The sequence below is a fragment of the Trachinotus anak genome, unplaced genomic scaffold (assembly GCF_046630095.1).
Source record: "Trachinotus anak isolate AG129_WGS33_773 ecotype Australia unplaced genomic scaffold, CSIRO_AGI_Tana_v1 ptg000011l, whole genome shotgun sequence".
Classification (NCBI taxonomy): Eukaryota; Metazoa; Chordata; class Actinopteri; order Carangiformes; family Carangidae; genus Trachinotus; species Trachinotus anak.
Genome location: NW_027273862.1, coordinates 9,271,161 through 9,288,707, shown reverse-complemented (window position 1 = coordinate 9,288,707; position 17,547 = coordinate 9,271,161). Strand labels below are relative to the sequence as shown.

The following is a 17,547-nucleotide window of genomic DNA, read 5'->3' as shown; positions in this document are numbered from 1 at the left end:
CTAGTACATGCTTTTACTTTGAAAATTTGAAAAATTTGCATGCTTTTGTTACTGTAGAATGTAAATATAAAAGTCTTATCATCTTGACACTATTTTCACAGTAAAATCTAAGCCCTTGGAATACACACGCTTGAATAAATGAACATTTCTGTAAATTCTTAGTTATATGTCTTCTATTTTTACTAGAGTAATGACAGTTCTTTCAAAGGAAATTTAGTAATGGAGGTCAGTTTACCAAAATCTGAAATCATTTTGAGGATATTTGGTTTCAATGTTGAAAAATAAATAGGTCAGTAATAGCAACACTATTTTATACATTCATAATAATACATTATCCTCCATACATAATGTTGAGCAGGTTGCTTAACCTACTGCTCAGTGGCAACAGAATACTGTGGATGAGTGAGAACTTGATTTGTCACACAACTACAGTCATGCCAGTCTATTTGTACCAGAAAGTATTCAAGACAGAGAACAAGGTTATTGAGAGCCAATTACAGTGCAAGTTACTGCAAGTTAGATTTGATTTCTTCTGATAAGCAACTGAAAACATTATCTACTTAAAACAGAAACGACTCCAAAAACACTGGTGGTGTGTTAAACTTATTTTCACAGATTACAGTATTGCAAGATATTTCTAATATACCTCATACACTAAATGCATAGTTTAATTGAAAACAGAAAGTTGCGGGAACGTCAGTGTGGGTTACATTTGGAGAAAAGCCCAGGGAAAAATTAAACTGAATTGAAATTGTCTCCAATTGTCTGGCCAACGGTTTGAGCTGATCACAGTGCATTGTGTCATGTCGTGTAATGTAAATGATCACCAGAGGAAAAGTCCTTTGTTTTCAGGAGGAAAACTACGTTCAGAGATGTGGTTATTATAGTCTTCCTAACAAATCAAAGAAGTGTGATAAACCAGTCAGCAGGCTGAGGGAAGAGCTCACTACAGTGGAACGTATGATGATGAAGGTATGAAATATTGTTCAGCACTACTGAACATATGATGTAATCTGAAAATATGTCAGTGAGAAATGGTGGGTCTTGACAGTAATGATTTAGTGATTCAATGCCAATAAGAGAATTTCCAACTTACTCTCTGTCAGCGAGCTCATCAAATGTCATCGTAACAACATAAATGTCATAAAACGAAACCTTCACAAATCCTTCTGTCACATTGTAAATTAAGTGTGACCCAAGAAAAATGTGTGATGAACTGATTGATATGCAACTGGTAATCAATAACACATTTACACATTTGTATGCACACTGAGCTATGACAGTTGCATCCTTACCACATCCATAATGACAACAAACAATGCCTCATTGGGCAAGATCTGCATAGCACACTGAGGATTTCATTTTCCATTTGTATTTTGGCATCAATATTAATTTTTGCATACAAAAGTATAAATTTTTTATAATTCTTGCTTTTCTAATTATTCGTATTATCACCAGTATCACCATTATCACCAGTCTTCTAACTAAATGATAAAGGGTTCCTCTTAAAAAAGTGAAAGCCAAGTCAAGGTGTCACAAAAAAAGATTGTTTGGTTGGTTATGCTTTCCCTCCAGAGTCCCTCTCAGCAGTGAAACAGCAACCCCAGCTGGTGAGCCAGAGTCCACTTAGTATTTAGGTCAGCATCAAACTCATATTCTCACAATCAAGTTTGGATTGTCGGTACGATCAGAGACCTCACTGATAGTATCATGTGGAGTGTGTTACAGCTGAATTTGAACAATATAGAAAAAAATCACTTTTCTAGGGTTAGGGTTCCACTTTTCTCAGGGAATCAGGGTTACAGTGGATGACAGGTCATTCAGGTTCTTTACTTAAGTAAGAGTGCCAACCACAACTACAAAAATATTCCACTGCATGCAAAGGCTCTGCATTGAAATGTTCAATGCAGTGAAAGGAACACAGAAGCACAGGCAACAAGTGTAGTAAAAGTACTCCATATTCGGGTTTGCCGCTGTCAGTATTATATCACTGGATCATTATTATGGATGCATACATGTTATCATATTGTTTTGTTTTGTTTTTTTTGTATTTTTGTATTTTTGTTTTTTTTAAGTGGAGCTGTGGAGTAATTGCTGTAGAGTAAGGAGTACAGTACTCCCATGCAATGGATAATGAATGGATAGCATATAATGGAAATGCTCAAATATAATACAGGTGCAGTGCTTGAGTAAATGTTTTTAGTTACACCCCAACACTGTACAGTCCTGATATTTCGTTTTATTTGGGGCTGAAAACAGAAAACCCTCAGATATAAACCTACTATTTTTTATGTAGCCTACTATGTATGCAAGTCTTTTTTGTCATGAGGCTATAAATATGAGGCTGTGTTGTTTCATAAATTAAGGAAATATCAATCTATGAAACAACACAGAAATGAACTGTAAATGTAAGTGTAAGTGTGGTTGTCAGCCACATTGTGTTAGGTTACCTCGGTTGATTAGTTGGTTTCAGCACCATGGACAGAGAGCTGAACGGTGATTGGGTCAACGATACAACGCCAAGGATTAGAGTAATCCGCCTATTGGTCTGAATCAAAGTGACAGCAGAGTGAAATACGTTGATTGGTCGAGAGTCAGGACAGTCAGGATTTGTCGCTCTATTCATACCGTTCATAAGAAAATATAATAATTGTCTAAGAGTTTGCATGTAGATATCGTCCGATTAGCAGCCGTGGTCTATTCACCGCCTCTCAGAAGCCTTCACCGGAAACTGTGCGCTGTCAAGAGAGAAGCGGCTGCTCTCTGGAGGAGGTAAGCAGATTAGGTTTCCCCTGGAATCCGTAATTCCTGGCTATGGTGGCCAGCTCTCTGTCAAACTGTCTGCGCACATGTAGCGAAAATTGCTGCCTCATTTCACCCATCAAATGCAGCTTGGATTTGATTGCAGCCGGCGTGTGTTCCGGGCTCCCAGTTTGTGTGTGTGTGTGTGTGTGTGTGTGTGTGTTTTTCCACTTGTTAAAATCTTATCACCACCATTGAGACGTGCCTGTAGGGCTCACATATTAAGTCCCCCCCCGGCAGGATGTCTCAGTTTAGCTTATAGCACCCTTTGTTAAACGTTTATGTTTTTACTCATAAACTACTGTATGTGGTTTGGCAGCAGTGTAGTGAGATGTGCTCTTATACATATGAAAATAAACTACAAATGACAACATATACAGGAATTATAGAAATAAGTCGCAACCTGCAGTTTCTCCTTATCTGACAGGCTCAAGAGACTGAAGAAGCAGCGAATCTAAGGGCAAACTTGACACTGTATCCACATGGCAGGTCAGTAATTACATAGACATATACTATACTGGGGAAAAAAAAACAAAGATTGCCGTATGCAACCAGCCATTTCTAACTAATATGAAATTATACATTGCAGAACCCAACTTCCCCCCACTGCCTGGATTCATTCCACTCAAGCCGTGCTTCTATCAGGACTTTGATGAGATCCCGGAACAACACCGCAGCATGTGCAAGAAAATGTACAACCTGTGGATGTGTGAGTGGCTTTGGGATATTCAACTTATTATGTTACATTGTTCTTAGGTCAAGCTACTCTATGAAGTTTGGAGTTTGTTACAGCTATGACTTTCTGCAGAGGCTACCCGAATCTGCAACAGAACAACAGAAGCCCTTAAAGGGGATTGAAATCATCTGAATTCTCCTGGAGGCCCCATAAACTGTCTTCTCCTCTGTGCTTAGCTCATGATAAGAACAATGTAGCAGAAGGGCAATGGTTTACAAGGATCCTTTTGGCCCAATGAGATCTATATTTTTATTGGCTGTGACTGTGATACCCTGACTGGTTTATTTGCTAATGAGTCATAGCGCTGACCAGATGGCTTTGGTTTGAGCAGAGCAGTTAACTTTGAAATTGTGTTAAACAATTTTTGCCAGATGCACTTTCATCAAAGTTTATTACACCATAAACAAGCAGTACAATGATATTTGTGATATTGCTCTGCCCTGGAAGCTCCCTACCTGTTTGTGAAGGCATGTAAGGGAGTCCAAGGCAGGGAGGGCAGCAAGAAAAAGCCCAAAGCTGCTGCAACAGTGATATGTGTGCTGTGACATTAATTTAGCAGGTAGGAATAGAACAACAAGCTCAATACTAATAAAAGAAAATAACATAAAAATAATAAAAACAAAGCTGGGATGCTGAAGCAAGGTTGCAACTGATTTTGGTCAAATGAAGCAAGTCCAGAAGTCGCTCTGCCGTAAACCACAGCCAATGTGATTTGTTTGCAGGGCACCGTCAACAAAACCAAAGACATTTCACATATGGAATAATCATATATACACATCAAGAAACTGTGAACTCTGTATTGTTACCTCTTTTCTTTCTGCAGGTGTCCTCTTTTTTGTTATCGATAAACATAAGCAGGTATTCAATGTCCCAATCCGCTTCTGGATGTGTTGTCACTCTTTTTCTCTCTGTAACAGTTGGTTGTGCCTGTCTTTCTTGTATTTGGATTTTCCATTTGCAATGTGTTACAATGTGCATATATCGCATGCACATTGCTTTTTAGACTTAAGTGTTATTCAGTTTGCACTTTTTATTTTTATTTTCTTCCTCATTCCATTTTTTTTTTTTTTTTTTTTTTTGCCGCTCTGCATTTGGGAAACTAAAGTGTTTAGTTAATAGCTGTCATGTTGCAGCTGTATTTCGCTTCATAATTTTCTTGTGAAGCAATTTTCTCTATAGACCAAGATTTGAAATTGATTGGCCTTCTTTGCTTGTTTAGAGAAGAAATATGGAACCAAAGCGCAGCGCTCCAATTATAACCAAGTGCAACTTATGTGAGGAGGACTGTAGATTCACAACGTCACTGAGAATCAATAGAAAAGGACACACACACACTGAAAGGCTATTCAGAGAACACAGGCCATCTCATGTCAAGTATTGCAATTATATATTTTGCATTATGTTAATGCTGGCTGTCTTCATGCCCATTTTTCTTTCAAAATTCTTCTCTGCATGTGTATGCATGTGTGTACGTGTACTGATTTTTTTTTTTTTTTGCATCAGTACCTAAAATATCTCTGTTGCGGGTCTTACAGTGAATAGTGCCACACTTGTGGTGAATCTCGTTGGCTGCTTTGCTTGGATGTTTGGTGGAGGTGGAGTGACCAACTTTGGACTGGCTATCATCTGGCTCCTCATGTTCACTCCCTGTTCTTATGTCTGTTGGTTCAGGCCCATCTACAAGGCCTTCAAGTAAGTCAAATATAATGTTCTGACACTCTCATTATAAAGTTGTGTTACAAGCATAAAGTAACACATTGATAATATGTTATCAATATAACACAGTAATACAGTACTGTGTTATATTGAGGTATAAGATGTTAAAAGCTATTTTTGTGTATTATATCCACTCAACAGAGACAATAACTGTCACATCATATACAATATAATGAACACTATCTTAATGTATACTATCAAGTAACACTGATTTGGAAAGAGACTATTTCTGGCTCAGGGTTGCATCTTGTAATATTACCTATGAACACTGGTGCATGTATGGTGTATGTATTTTTTCTGTGCTTGGGGTTCCTTCTTTATGTACTTACACACTAAAATATGTACAAGTCTGACTCCAATGTGGCAGACAGAGGACTGCAATAGAACACAGGACATTTCCTACCTGGGAGCCAATTATATGAGGCTGCTGATTTCTGATTAATTTGCTGATTGATTTTATTTCTCATACCTCCTCCAGAGGCCCAACTATTTTTCTTAATAGAAGGAAATGTATACACTATGCATGTGCATCTTATACTGACAGATACCAACCCTTCACTCTCTGGCACCAACCATGGAAAATATTGGGGAATTTGCAAGATGTAGATGAGTCATTTCAACAAACTGCACAATGGCACTATTGTGCAGCCTATAGCTACTATTTAGTATATATAATGTACACTCAGACTGAGTGATGGCCCCCTCTACACTAATTATATGTTAGAGCTTTGAGCTTATTTTGCCTCCAGCAGAGACACTTTAAATGTTCCAACAAGTTCTGTCCGGAGGCAATGATGCACCCTGAGCATCTTCTCAGCCCCTTTATGGAAGGGCAGCGCAAACTCCAAATCCTCTGCTGGCATGGAGATCTTGTGTCATGAGGTGACACAGCATACAGCACTAACACGTGACCACTGACTGGGCTGCCAAAAGAAATATCTTCTTAAATGGTTCTTTTATCTCCTAGGCTTTGACATATTTCTTGTTCCTTAACCACTTTGCACAGTCAGGCGAAGCCAGCATGTGGTCTAATACAGCAAATGATAAGCTGGTGCAAAATGCAGTCCAAGATGTGGGAATCAGCTGGTAGACACGAGACACCTGCTTGGCGGAGAGAGGAAACATAGCCTACAGTGGGGTTAGGAGAAGTGGCACACATTCATAGAGGAAGAAAGCTGCTGCCATGCTATGCCACATTGTCATCACAGCACAGCACCAGAGGAGGACGCTAGCATAGTCTGGCCACTCCTCACTGGTAGCACTGTGCACTTGACAGCACTGCAAACCAAATTTTGATAACATGAATAAAGTGACACAAAATATAATGTGAAAATAAAACATTATATGTAAATAAATGGCAAAATTAACATTTTTTTGCTCTTTTTGTTTTTCTTTTCTCAGGAGTGACAGCTCCTTCAACTTCATGCTGTTCTTTTTTGTGTTCATGGCCCAAGTTGGCATCAGCATCATCCAAAGTATTGGAATCCCTGGATGGGGAGTATGGTAAGAGTCAGAGATTGAATACGATTTTCAATAAATTGCATTGTACTCACAATATACAGAAGAGATTAAGATTCATTTTTTTGCATGTTAATTTTTATTTATAATCTTCTTTTAATGTTGAGTTCTTTCAAGGAAAATCATTGTTTTGGAAGATTTGGAGAAATTTTGTTGGTTAATTTGATCAAGGATAACTCCTTGTCTAGTGATGCTGTAGCTCACCGCATTCATATTGAAAAAAAGATGCTCCAAGGTGACAGCATTTGCATGGCATTACTTGATAAGTAACTCATACCAGTCCAGTGTAACTCAAGTACCTCAGTCATTGTTAAAACGATTCATTCAAGAATCAGAAGTTGTTTTAAGAAAACTACAGTTAATCTGCTTTTGAATGAAACATTTTTAGCTCAAGCAGTAAGTCCAGTCAGGTGGACTATTTTTGAAAGACCTTGTTCGCTGCTTTCACTAACATGACAGTGATAGACCATCAGAAATTGCCCTCACATAACATTTATGGTAGTCCTGTTATTAGATTTTGAGAGGCTATTAAATAGCTCCTCAAAATGTCACCTGACTCAGGCTGATGATTACAAATTACTATTATAACAACCTCCATAAAGTTTATAAATGTCACCATGTGCAATTGGATACCCTCATGTATGAGCTATAAAACTTTTAAACTTTAAACTTTATATCAACTTTATATAAGCACTTAAAATCCACAAAGTTATTGGCATTTAACATCCAGATGTTCAGTGGTAGTATCATGGGAAATACCAGACCGTCCAATAACAGATGATAATGGTTCACATTGTGTTCATAGTCTAAAATCAATAAACTTTCTTTCGATGAATTTTGGTTACTGTTCATTTCTGTCTTTTTCAGTGGTTGGCTGGCTACTATCTCCTTCTTCAGCTATAATATTTTTATCGCACTGATCATGCTGGTCCCTACTATCATGTTCACTGCTGTGGCCTCACTGTCCTTCATCGCTCTCACCAGGGTAAGAATTTAACTTAGGCGCTTCTACAAAGGGAAAGGTGCAGTGAAGTGAAGGGTTTGGGGATGTTTTATTATTATTTTTCATCAAAAGGAACTCTATTATTGAAATTATTTGAATGAAGATATATAATATATAATTTTCTGTAGCGTCTATGCTGCCTTCTGCCAGATGTTGTAGATGTTTTTGTGTTTTTGTATGAGAGTTTCATTATTCAAACTAAATATAACACTGTTCAAATAGGTCTGAATAGAAACACTTATTGATAGTGGTGATAGAAGCATAACCCTAAGAAAAAAGCAAACACTTACCTTTGTTGATAAAAAACTTGCGATCCCACTTTGCCGCAGATCCATAATTTCTACCGTGGCAGTGGGGCCAGTATGACCAAAGCTCAGGAGGAATGGGCCACAGGAGCTTGGAAGAACCCTCATGTCCAGGCAGCAGCCCAGGAGGCCGCCATGGGGGCAGCTGCCGGCGCCATGCAGAATCAGTACTCCAGCCCACAATACAACGAAAACCAGATGTAGCCTCTTCAAGACAAGAGGTGTCAAAGGAGTGACGTGACAGTTATGCCAAAGTTTGAGTGACAGGGTTGAGAAGATCTCACCATGTCCCACAATATTGTTGATTTTTAAGTTATTAGGAAATGTTTCAGACAAAAACAACACTGGCATACTTTAACTTGTTCAGTTTTTACATTTTGGTCACGTCACTCATTCAGCAGAATTGTCAGTGGTTTCAAACGATTTCATCATTTGGCAAACAAATATCTCAGTGGGACGTTGGTTTTCACCTTCCTGTGTTGAAGGGCATGCTAATTATTTGTCTTGTTTTATATTAATTATCATGTTTTTTCCTGTTTGAGAAATTGAACTAGTTTTGAATGTGTTTTACATTAGTGGCTCCATTATGAGAGCTGTGTGCTTTGTGTTGACCTACAGTCCTTGCAGTTTTTACAAAAAGAGGAAAAAGATCATCTTTTTTTCTTCAAAAATACAAAAATGATGTACAATAACCTTTGCTGTATTGAACACTTATATGTTTAGTGTTAATTAATTAATTTATTTAAAAATGTTTGAATGTTAAGTTACTTGTAATGTAAAATGGAATATTTTAGGTTTTCTTTCATTTCAAACTCACGGGTAAACCAAAGATTCATTGTAATTTTGTAACTTTATTTTTAATAATGCTACTTTCTGTGACCTCTGCACAATTTCATCATGTTTCTATGCAGTTAATCCTTACTTGCACTTTCAAGTGAAAGAATGTTGCTGTGAAAAGAAATGAAGTTATCGCAAGTCTTAAATTGGATTTAAATAGAAACAGAAAATGTAATCTCTCTAGAAGCTGTCTCTTTGATGTACTTGAAGCTTCCTGTTGACATGTCTACCTACACGGAAAACATCAGATTTGCATCACAAAAGAATGAACTCGTTTTGAATTAGTTCTACGTAAATTCAGGGGGAAAAAAAGAAAAAAAAAAGCGAAATACCTTACTAGTGCTGTAGCCAGTTTACTTTCTGTAGTTTTGTGCTAAATGCCAGTTTAGCATGCTCTTTTACAAACGGTGTTGTCAAATGCAGTGTTTAAGACAACCTTTCTGCTGCTGTATGGCTGTTTGACCACAGAGAGGCGCTGATGGCTTTGGTATAAAATAAAAAGCTCTAACATTTACACATTACCTTCATTCATCCTTCACAGATCATATTCTGCATTCATGGTAGTTCCTCTATTTTTGTCTACCTCTCTTTTTTTTATGTCACTCATTCCTCTGTCTTCCTCCCCATCACGGCAAATGAGGGCTGTGGAAATCAAGGTAATCACGTAACACCCACTCACTGCCACAAATATATATAAGTATTGTGCTATTTTGGGATGTGTGTGCTCTATTTTAGCAGTAGGCTGCATCACACTGACACAGTTACATACATGGTCATTTGGAGAGGCTGCCTGGTTATGGCGCACTAAGTAGCTCTACTGGCGAAGCTGTGGGTTAAAAGCTGTTGGTAGTGAATTGCACATCATTCCTCACACAGTCCTCCCAGCTGACCTTTTGGTTAGCACCATTCACATTTAATGTCTGAACCCATATTCAGTGAGAAATGATCTCTTTTTAAAAGACATAATAGTGAACCTCCAGGTTTGCTATGGGGTGTCATGATGAGAAAATACACACCACATTTCATTTAATTTAAATTATGCGTATCCTCTAACAAATTGTGTTTCTAATAAATACATTGTGTGCAGTACAAAGATACTTTACATTTTACTTGACAGTTATCTCTTTAACACTTTGACTCAGATGAAGGACCTTAGTGCATTAACCAGCCTTGTTTGAATAAAATCGTAAGACAAGCTACTAAGTTTAATATCCACAGATTGCAAATAGTTTGTTATATTATTATTGAGCAGCTACTTGAGGAGGTTGCTTTGCATTGAGCATATTTGTTTCTTGTCTGAGTGTTTTGTTATATTTGCCCCATTTAGTCAAGACATTGTTCTCAATCATTAAAGTGTGATTTCAAATTGTTTCCAATACATTACACACAGCAAATGGTTCCACGGCAACATTTACACTGTTAACATGGGAGATAAAAAATAGGAAAATACTCTTTTCCTTCAGGTGGCAGTGTTGTCCCTCTGTAGCTGTCTACCAGTCACACTGTCCTTCCACCAGGGGCACTATATGACCTTTGTTTTTCTTCCCATTTGTCTATTTATGAAGTCTGTAAAAAAGCACAAGAAATCTGAGGCAGGGTGATTCATACCTGCCTGACCAAAAATGATATACATATATATATATATATATATATATATATATATATATATATATATTTCAAACTTACATGCAGCAAACACAATTTCTGTTTTGACATCCTGTGAGCAGGTGACCATTATAAATTAGATTCAAAGTACACTTGAAATGGATTTATCTGTGGATGTCCTCTTTACTCCTGTCTGCCTTTGCCAGCCTTTTGAGAGTGATAGAATTACTCTGTGGAGAGCAGGATGAAATTATACAGCGATATAGATACCCAGAGGACCCACCAACAGCCACCAACAAACACTGTAATTGCCATACACATGGAAATCTCTCGTGACAAGCTGTGACAGCAAAGACTTGTGCATTCAGGTAAACAGGAGTGGTTGACAGCTACAGAATATATTCATTGATTCATAACAAATCACGACAGTATAAAAACTGCTTTCTCCTTTTACAATTATACTCTGACCACTTGTAAAAAATGGGAGGAAAAACATCTAACTACATGCCTCTAGTCATTTAATTCTGCCCATAACAAAGAAGGCAGATCTGACCTAGATGGCAACTGTGTCTTACGATGGGCTTACAGTGGGCTATGCACTGTCTCAGTGTGGGATTCCCATACTAGCCCAGGTACTCTTGAGTAAGCTCCTTTATAGTCCTTACCTGTGTTAGGAATACTGTGGTGGCTTGAAATGGCCAAGCTGTGACATCAAAGACTTGAGCCTTCAGGTAAACAGGCGTGGGTGTTTTGGTATATTCCTGCTAAATGTTCCACTATGTCCAGCTAGTTGTAAAGTTTGTTTCTCTGGTGTGGTGTTTGGTGCTATTCTGGTTGCCTACAGTGGGTTTTTGGAAGCTTTTCACTCAAATAGCTGCCACATCTGGAGAGTGAGAGGTTTGGAGGAAGGAGGAAGGAAGGGGGCGGGGGGTCCACATAAAGGGCATGGTATGACCTAAAGTTGACATAGCACAGAGGGCCTTTTTGTTTTATTTCTCAGGAGAGATGGCGCTAGAGTGCCCTTCAATCCACACACACATTACCATCTGGACAAAGGTGTACAGATGTGGAGTCATGCACTCACACAGGCATGCATTTATGCTTGTGTATCACACACAGATACACATGTGCACATGGAGCTAGGGTCACAACACCCAACATGTCTCCTATAAAACTGTTCTCTGAAGTCACAGCACAGTCCCACTCAGACCTCCTGTGGGTAAAATGTAACAGAGTTGAGACAAGGAACAATGTTAGGCAGGAAGTGCTCTCTCCTTAACATGGTAATTCATACAGGGTTGAGAATACAGCTAGGCTTTTTTCCTGTGTGATGCTGACCACAACCCCCAGTGTGATGTCACAGGAATTATTCCATGTGATTTTGGTCATGTACGCCCACAGCAACATCTCAGCACAAATTGCTTTGACTTACACTTTTCAGGGCAGAATTACAATGTTTTGTTGTTTTTGTCTGTTTTCTTATGCTGTCTAAATTTACCTGATGTCGAAATACACCTGAATTCAGCCTAACTCATTAGCCAATTTCACTGTAGACAAAGTTGACTTAGACTAATGGTGAACACATGACAAGAATCCAAACAAATGTTTAGACTGAGTTTGCCAAATCACCTAAAGAAACAGGCTGGAATCAATGTGTGGGAGTGAGTCAGTTAACTCTGCCTCTGTGAATGTGCATCTGCAGCCCAAGGTTTTGCAAATTGGGTGGCTAATGATCAAGTTGGCTTAAATGGAATAAAAAGTAAAAAGAAGGATAAAAAATAATTATGTTCATAATTATGTTCGTTTGCAAAATTGCCCATTTGCATCACTGTAAAGCGGTTACTGTTAATAATGGCCCTTACAGCTAGTGATCCCCAACATACCCCTGCCTTTGTGCAATGACTGATCACACTGCAAGATGCCATTAGTGACATAACAGCAACAGAAACTAAATCAAAGAATTTCACTGAGATCATCAAAAGTTTGATGTGACACGTGAAAGTAACAGCAAGGAAACCTGAGATGTGGTAATTGTAATGATGTTCTTATTGCAGTGCACAGTTTACAGTTTTACTTCGAACTATGTTTGACTTTATCACAAAATAGTTACACCCTATATAAATGTAACACATTAAGTCCAGCCCTAGCTGGACGTATGCATTGATTTCTACTAACTATGCTAAAAATGCATGATTACTAAACTGCAATGCTAAAACTGAGTAGGTATTTGTGTTACCCTTAAAGGAATAGTTCAACATTTTGGAGAGTACTCTTGAGAGTGAGAAGATCTGTGCCACTTTCCCCCTCTGTAGGCTAAGCTAAGCTAACTAGCTGCTGGCTGTACCTTCATATTTAACAGACGCATACTTTGTGAGGGTGGTATTGATTTTCTAATCTAATTCAGCATGAAAGTGAGTAGGTGTATTTCCCAAAATGTCAAACTATTCCTCTAACAGTAAAGTGACTACTGACATTGTCCAACTTTGGAACTATAATAAGGGTGCAATCCCAGTTGAACTTGATATTTGTGTTGACACAGACTTAAACAAACACACACATCAGCAGCTCCCAAAAACTACTAGCATCATGCAGTAAAAATTTCCCCCCTAGATCATCTTTACATGTGCATCATGAGAGGAATGAGAGCATCCAGCCAGCTACTAAGGAGGGGTCACCCAGCTGTCTGGAGCAGGGCCATGTTAGTCAGCTACACCGAGGGAGCGCTGCTGCCACCAGCCTGTGAAATCACCGATCTGATGATGGGAGTCGTCCCCCTGACAGCACAGGAAACGGTGACAGTGGAGGTTGGAGAATGAGTCTGGTGAAATATGGGCCTGTCAGGGGGGAGAGAGGCTGAGCACAGTGGCGCAGGGCCGTCACTCCCCGTGGCTGACTTCATCATTGACGTTCCCTATGGAGCCAGTGGAGGGGTGGGTGGTGGAGCGGGGGTTTTTTGCAAGGATCCGATTAAGGCTGTAAGCCTATCTACCTTCTACAAGATCTCCTCATTTGTTCCAATTGCCTGGGACTATAAACACGAATATCCCAACTTCAATTTCTACCTTTCAAGGAAGGAAAGCCTTAATGAGAATTTATTGCCCTGTTGTTGTAACGGTGTGGACTCCCAGGGCTCCATTTGCATACTCCTTGAAATTGATGAGTGGGTAAAGTGAGGGAAGTGAGTTTTAAGAAACCATGCTTTTTCTGCAGCAGACACCAAAGACAAGCCAGATGTTTCAGTGATGGGGCATGTGGTATTTAAACTGTCAGGCAGCGTGCTTGAGAGTGTCTTGTGTCTATGACACGAGCTGCTTCTTTGCCCCTTATAACGCCCATCGCTTTCGATGTAGGGTGTGAACACAAGAAGTGAAATGTTTGTTAACACAGATATATATGGTGGCGTCAGCTCTGCGTATAGTGTGCGAAAGATGAGCTATTATCAAAACAAATGAGCCAGCAACTGCAGCTGCATGTAAATCAGAACACAGTTTTTTCCCTCACTATTCAAATGTTTTGAGCCATTCACTATCTCCCAGCCAGTGGTTTCTCATCTGCCTCTATTCTTCATTTACAAAGCCAGCATTTCCTCTTACCTTTCCCATGCAGCAATGTGTTTATCCCTACGGAAATGAAGATTTCTTCACATCTTTATTCATTTAATTAGGTTGCAAAGCAGAGCTAGAGCCAGAAGATGAATTACCTGTGGCCTTGATATTGTGCCACAGAATCTCTACATAGTAGGCTCTGCAAAAATTAGACCTTAAGTCTGGAGGTGGGCTTTTTGGCAATGCCGGCTCACAAACTGGTCCCTATTTTCTCTTTCCACTAAATTCAATTATCCTCACATAAACCTGCTGGAGTGAAGAGTGGATGTCTCAAGTCATGTCTTTTAGCCCTGTCTCATTGTAAGACAGCTGGTCAATTAGGGTGGAGTGGTTTGAGTGTTTATCAACAGTAAGTCTTTTTATTAATATGGGGAAAAGTCTAACTAATGTATCTGGGAACTTTGTGACTTTGCTGGACCACGAGAATGTCAGCATGTTAGTCTTATGTTTTCATGATTACATCTATAAATCTTACAAATTACCATGAAAAATACAAAACTGTCTGAGAGAAAGTCCAAACTAATAAATAAGGATGCATGCATTCAGTAAAAGCTTAATTAAACTCTTGCACATGCTACATGCAGAATGTAGGGGCGATATCACCCCAGACAAAAGTCGGCTTAAACACAAACATTAATTAGAATTTAAACACAAACACTCCCTCATGATGTGACCTGGCTGTGGCTAAAAAGGGACAGGGATGGGGAGGGTAGTGGAGCTAAACGTTGCCATCAGTGTCACCACAAACTTTATGCACTGCATGAGTGAAATCAATGTCAGATCAACTAAACTATCTGGTGCACAGGGGAGCGAGAATAGAAACGGCAAAAAGAAGATAGAAGGAAGAATGTCATTTTGTAACAAAATTGTTTTCGAGGTAAGTAAGGGAGAAATTACACTCTCTGAGCACTTTAATAGGAACACCTGCCCACTGGCTTATTCATGCAACCATCCAGTCAGTCAATAACGTGGCAGCAGTACAGTGCCAGATGTCATGCAGATACAGGTCAGGAGCCTCAATTAATGTTCACATCAAAAAATCTGAATGGAGAGAAAATGTGATCTCAGTGACTTTAACTGTGTTGTTGTTATGATTGTTGGTGCCAGGCAGGCTGGTATGAGTATTTCTGAAACTGCTGATCCTTTGGGATTTTCATGCTCCACGGTCTCAACAGTTTACCCAGAATGGTGCCAAAAATACAAAAAAACAAAACAAACCAGAAAAACAAACAAACAAACAAACAAAAAACATAACAAAAAAAAATAGAATTACCACCAACTAGTCAAGTTATAGTTTACATTCATTTGAAGACTAAGAAAATATAAATGATGAATCTGGATTTATGCTGAGGCATGTAGATGGTAGTAAGGTCAGAATTTGGCATCAAGAGCTTGAATTCATGGACCCAACCTACCCTGTGTCAACAGTCCAAGCTGGTGGTGTAACGGTGTGGGGAATGTTTTCTTGGCAAACTCTGGGCCCTTAATACCATTCAATCATCATTTGAATGCCACAGCCTATCTGAGTGTTGCTGTGGACCATGCAGAGTAGCTAGTTAATTTTCAAAATAAACAAACTACAATACCAATGGGCCAAGCAACAGGAGTCTGTTCATATTGTCATTTTCAATATAGCAGATGTAGTGTTATTATAGCCTAAGCCTGCATGTACACAGAAGCAATTATTGACTTTTTCAAGTAGGAAGACTATGGTTACTCCCCCACCCCACAGCAAACACACAGACACTAGAGTGAAGGGCTGAGCCTACTCACCGATGGTTCTCACATCTGTCAGAGCGGGAGAATACGTCTCTTGTGGTAGTTCATAGCAAAATCATCCATGATGTCCTGCTCATCGTGGGCTCTTGCACATTCTCTGTTGATGGACAGGAAAGCCAAATTGCTATTCCTTGACCCATCACTTTTGCTCCCCATGTAGCTTTTAAAATGACGCAAACAAGAAAAGCTGCATTCGTGGGTTGCAGACGTGACAGGCAGCATGAGCGATATACACAAAAGTCTGTGCAAATCATAAATGTGTCCTTGTATGGTTGGAGACAGGGAACAAATTATTGTGTGGTGTTCACAGTTCGTCCCTACCGCTTTTTTCGATCAAGGAGCAGTCAAACTTGATCCAGATCTGCAGATGGGTTGTCAGTTGTTACCCCATAGTGCTGTGTCATGGGTGATAGGTTTTCCATCTCAAGAACTGACCTATGTTTTGGGTATATGGCAAATCTTGTAAATCTAAATCAAGAAACAAAATAGTCCATTGTCATCGAGTACTCAAACCACACATATTGTTTGTACCATTGCCAGCTGAATGACTGCATCTGCAGTCTCAGCATAGTGTACCTCGGTCTGGCTGGCTGATGTCAGATATAGTATGGAGGAAGGAAGTGATAGTTCCACTACAGTTTGCGATGGCTGGCTGATCCTGCTGCTGAGGGTCACATGATGCGGCAACCTGTTCTTCATTGCCCCAATCCTCATTGAACGAACATGCTTGTGACCCGAGCTGTTGCTCTGCTTGTCTTTGTTATCCACCGCATTAATGGCGACAGCAGGGTCTGTCTCTGTTGGAGACAGTGGCCATTTACACTGACATTTGAGAAACTTTTCTGTGTTCAAGCTTAGTCTTAGCTAGCTACATTAGCCAAGTTCCCTGCCTTATGACTCGACCCCAGACCCCTGACATGCTTTTGTGAGATTTACCACTTATAGTTTATGATATAGTCAATAAAAATAATAATTTTCCCAAACTATCATCAAAATTGTCTAAATGATTTGACATATATACATATACATAGTAACATAAGCCTTGGGGTTGCTTATCAGTTGCTAGGCCAAATCTTCCAGCAACTCCAAGCTGCTGCCATGTAATAAAGCAAACGTCATATTAAACTGGTTTCATGAACATGGCAATGAGTTCAGTGTACTTCAGTGGCCTCCCCAGTCACAAGATCTGAATCCAATAGAACACCTTAGGGAGATTTGCAGCATGAATGTGCTGCTGACAAAGATGACGTGATGCAGTCATGTCAACATGAAGGAGAATCTCAAAGGAACTTTTCCAACATGCGGTGGAATCCATGTGTCGGAGAATTGAGGCTGTTATGGGAGCGGAGGGAGGCCCTACTCAGTATTAGTATGGTGTTCCTTATAAAGTGGTTGGTGATTGTATGTGAGGTTAGCTTTATTCACTTTATTAATTTTGTTTAATTTATTTGTGTATATCATCAATTTCACCATTCGCTTATAAGCACAACATTGTGATTATGGTTTAGCTGAAGATGGTAAAGGGTTATGGGTTTTGGAGACAGACAAATAAGTGTCAGTATCTGATGACACGTGGAAGTCATCATCACAGGCATAACAACCCCCACAACCTGTCTGTATCCATCACAGATCACCAGGGTT

General features: G+C 39.3%; 1 protein-coding gene across 1 annotated transcript; it reads left to right on the top strand.

Annotated features, from left to right (window-relative positions):
- Positions 1 to 2,585: 2,585 nt before the first annotated feature.
- On the top strand, positions 2,586 to 9,431 carry scamp5b (secretory carrier membrane protein 5b). The gene is made up of 7 exons (XM_071490034.1): positions 2,586 to 2,772; positions 3,230 to 3,291; positions 3,392 to 3,511; positions 5,074 to 5,230; positions 6,656 to 6,757; positions 7,640 to 7,757; positions 8,105 to 9,431. The coding sequence occupies exons 2-7, from the start codon at positions 3,285 to 3,287 to the stop codon at positions 8,282 to 8,284; spliced, it is 684 nt and encodes a 227-aa protein (XP_071346135.1). The 5' UTR covers positions 2,586 to 2,772; positions 3,230 to 3,284; the 3' UTR covers positions 8,285 to 9,431.
- Positions 9,432 to 17,547: the final 8,116 nt, after the last annotated feature.

Excerpts from the sequence above, each read along its gene's own strand:
- scamp5b (XM_071490034.1), top strand. Across the intron at positions 5,231-6,655 it reads CCCATCTACAAGGCCTTCAA|GAGTGACAGCTCCTTCAACT; the intron begins GTAAGTCAAATA and ends TTCTTTTCTCAG. Across the intron at positions 7,758-8,104 it reads CCTTCATCGCTCTCACCAGG|ATCCATAATTTCTACCGTGG; the intron begins GTAAGAATTTAA and ends ACTTTGCCGCAG.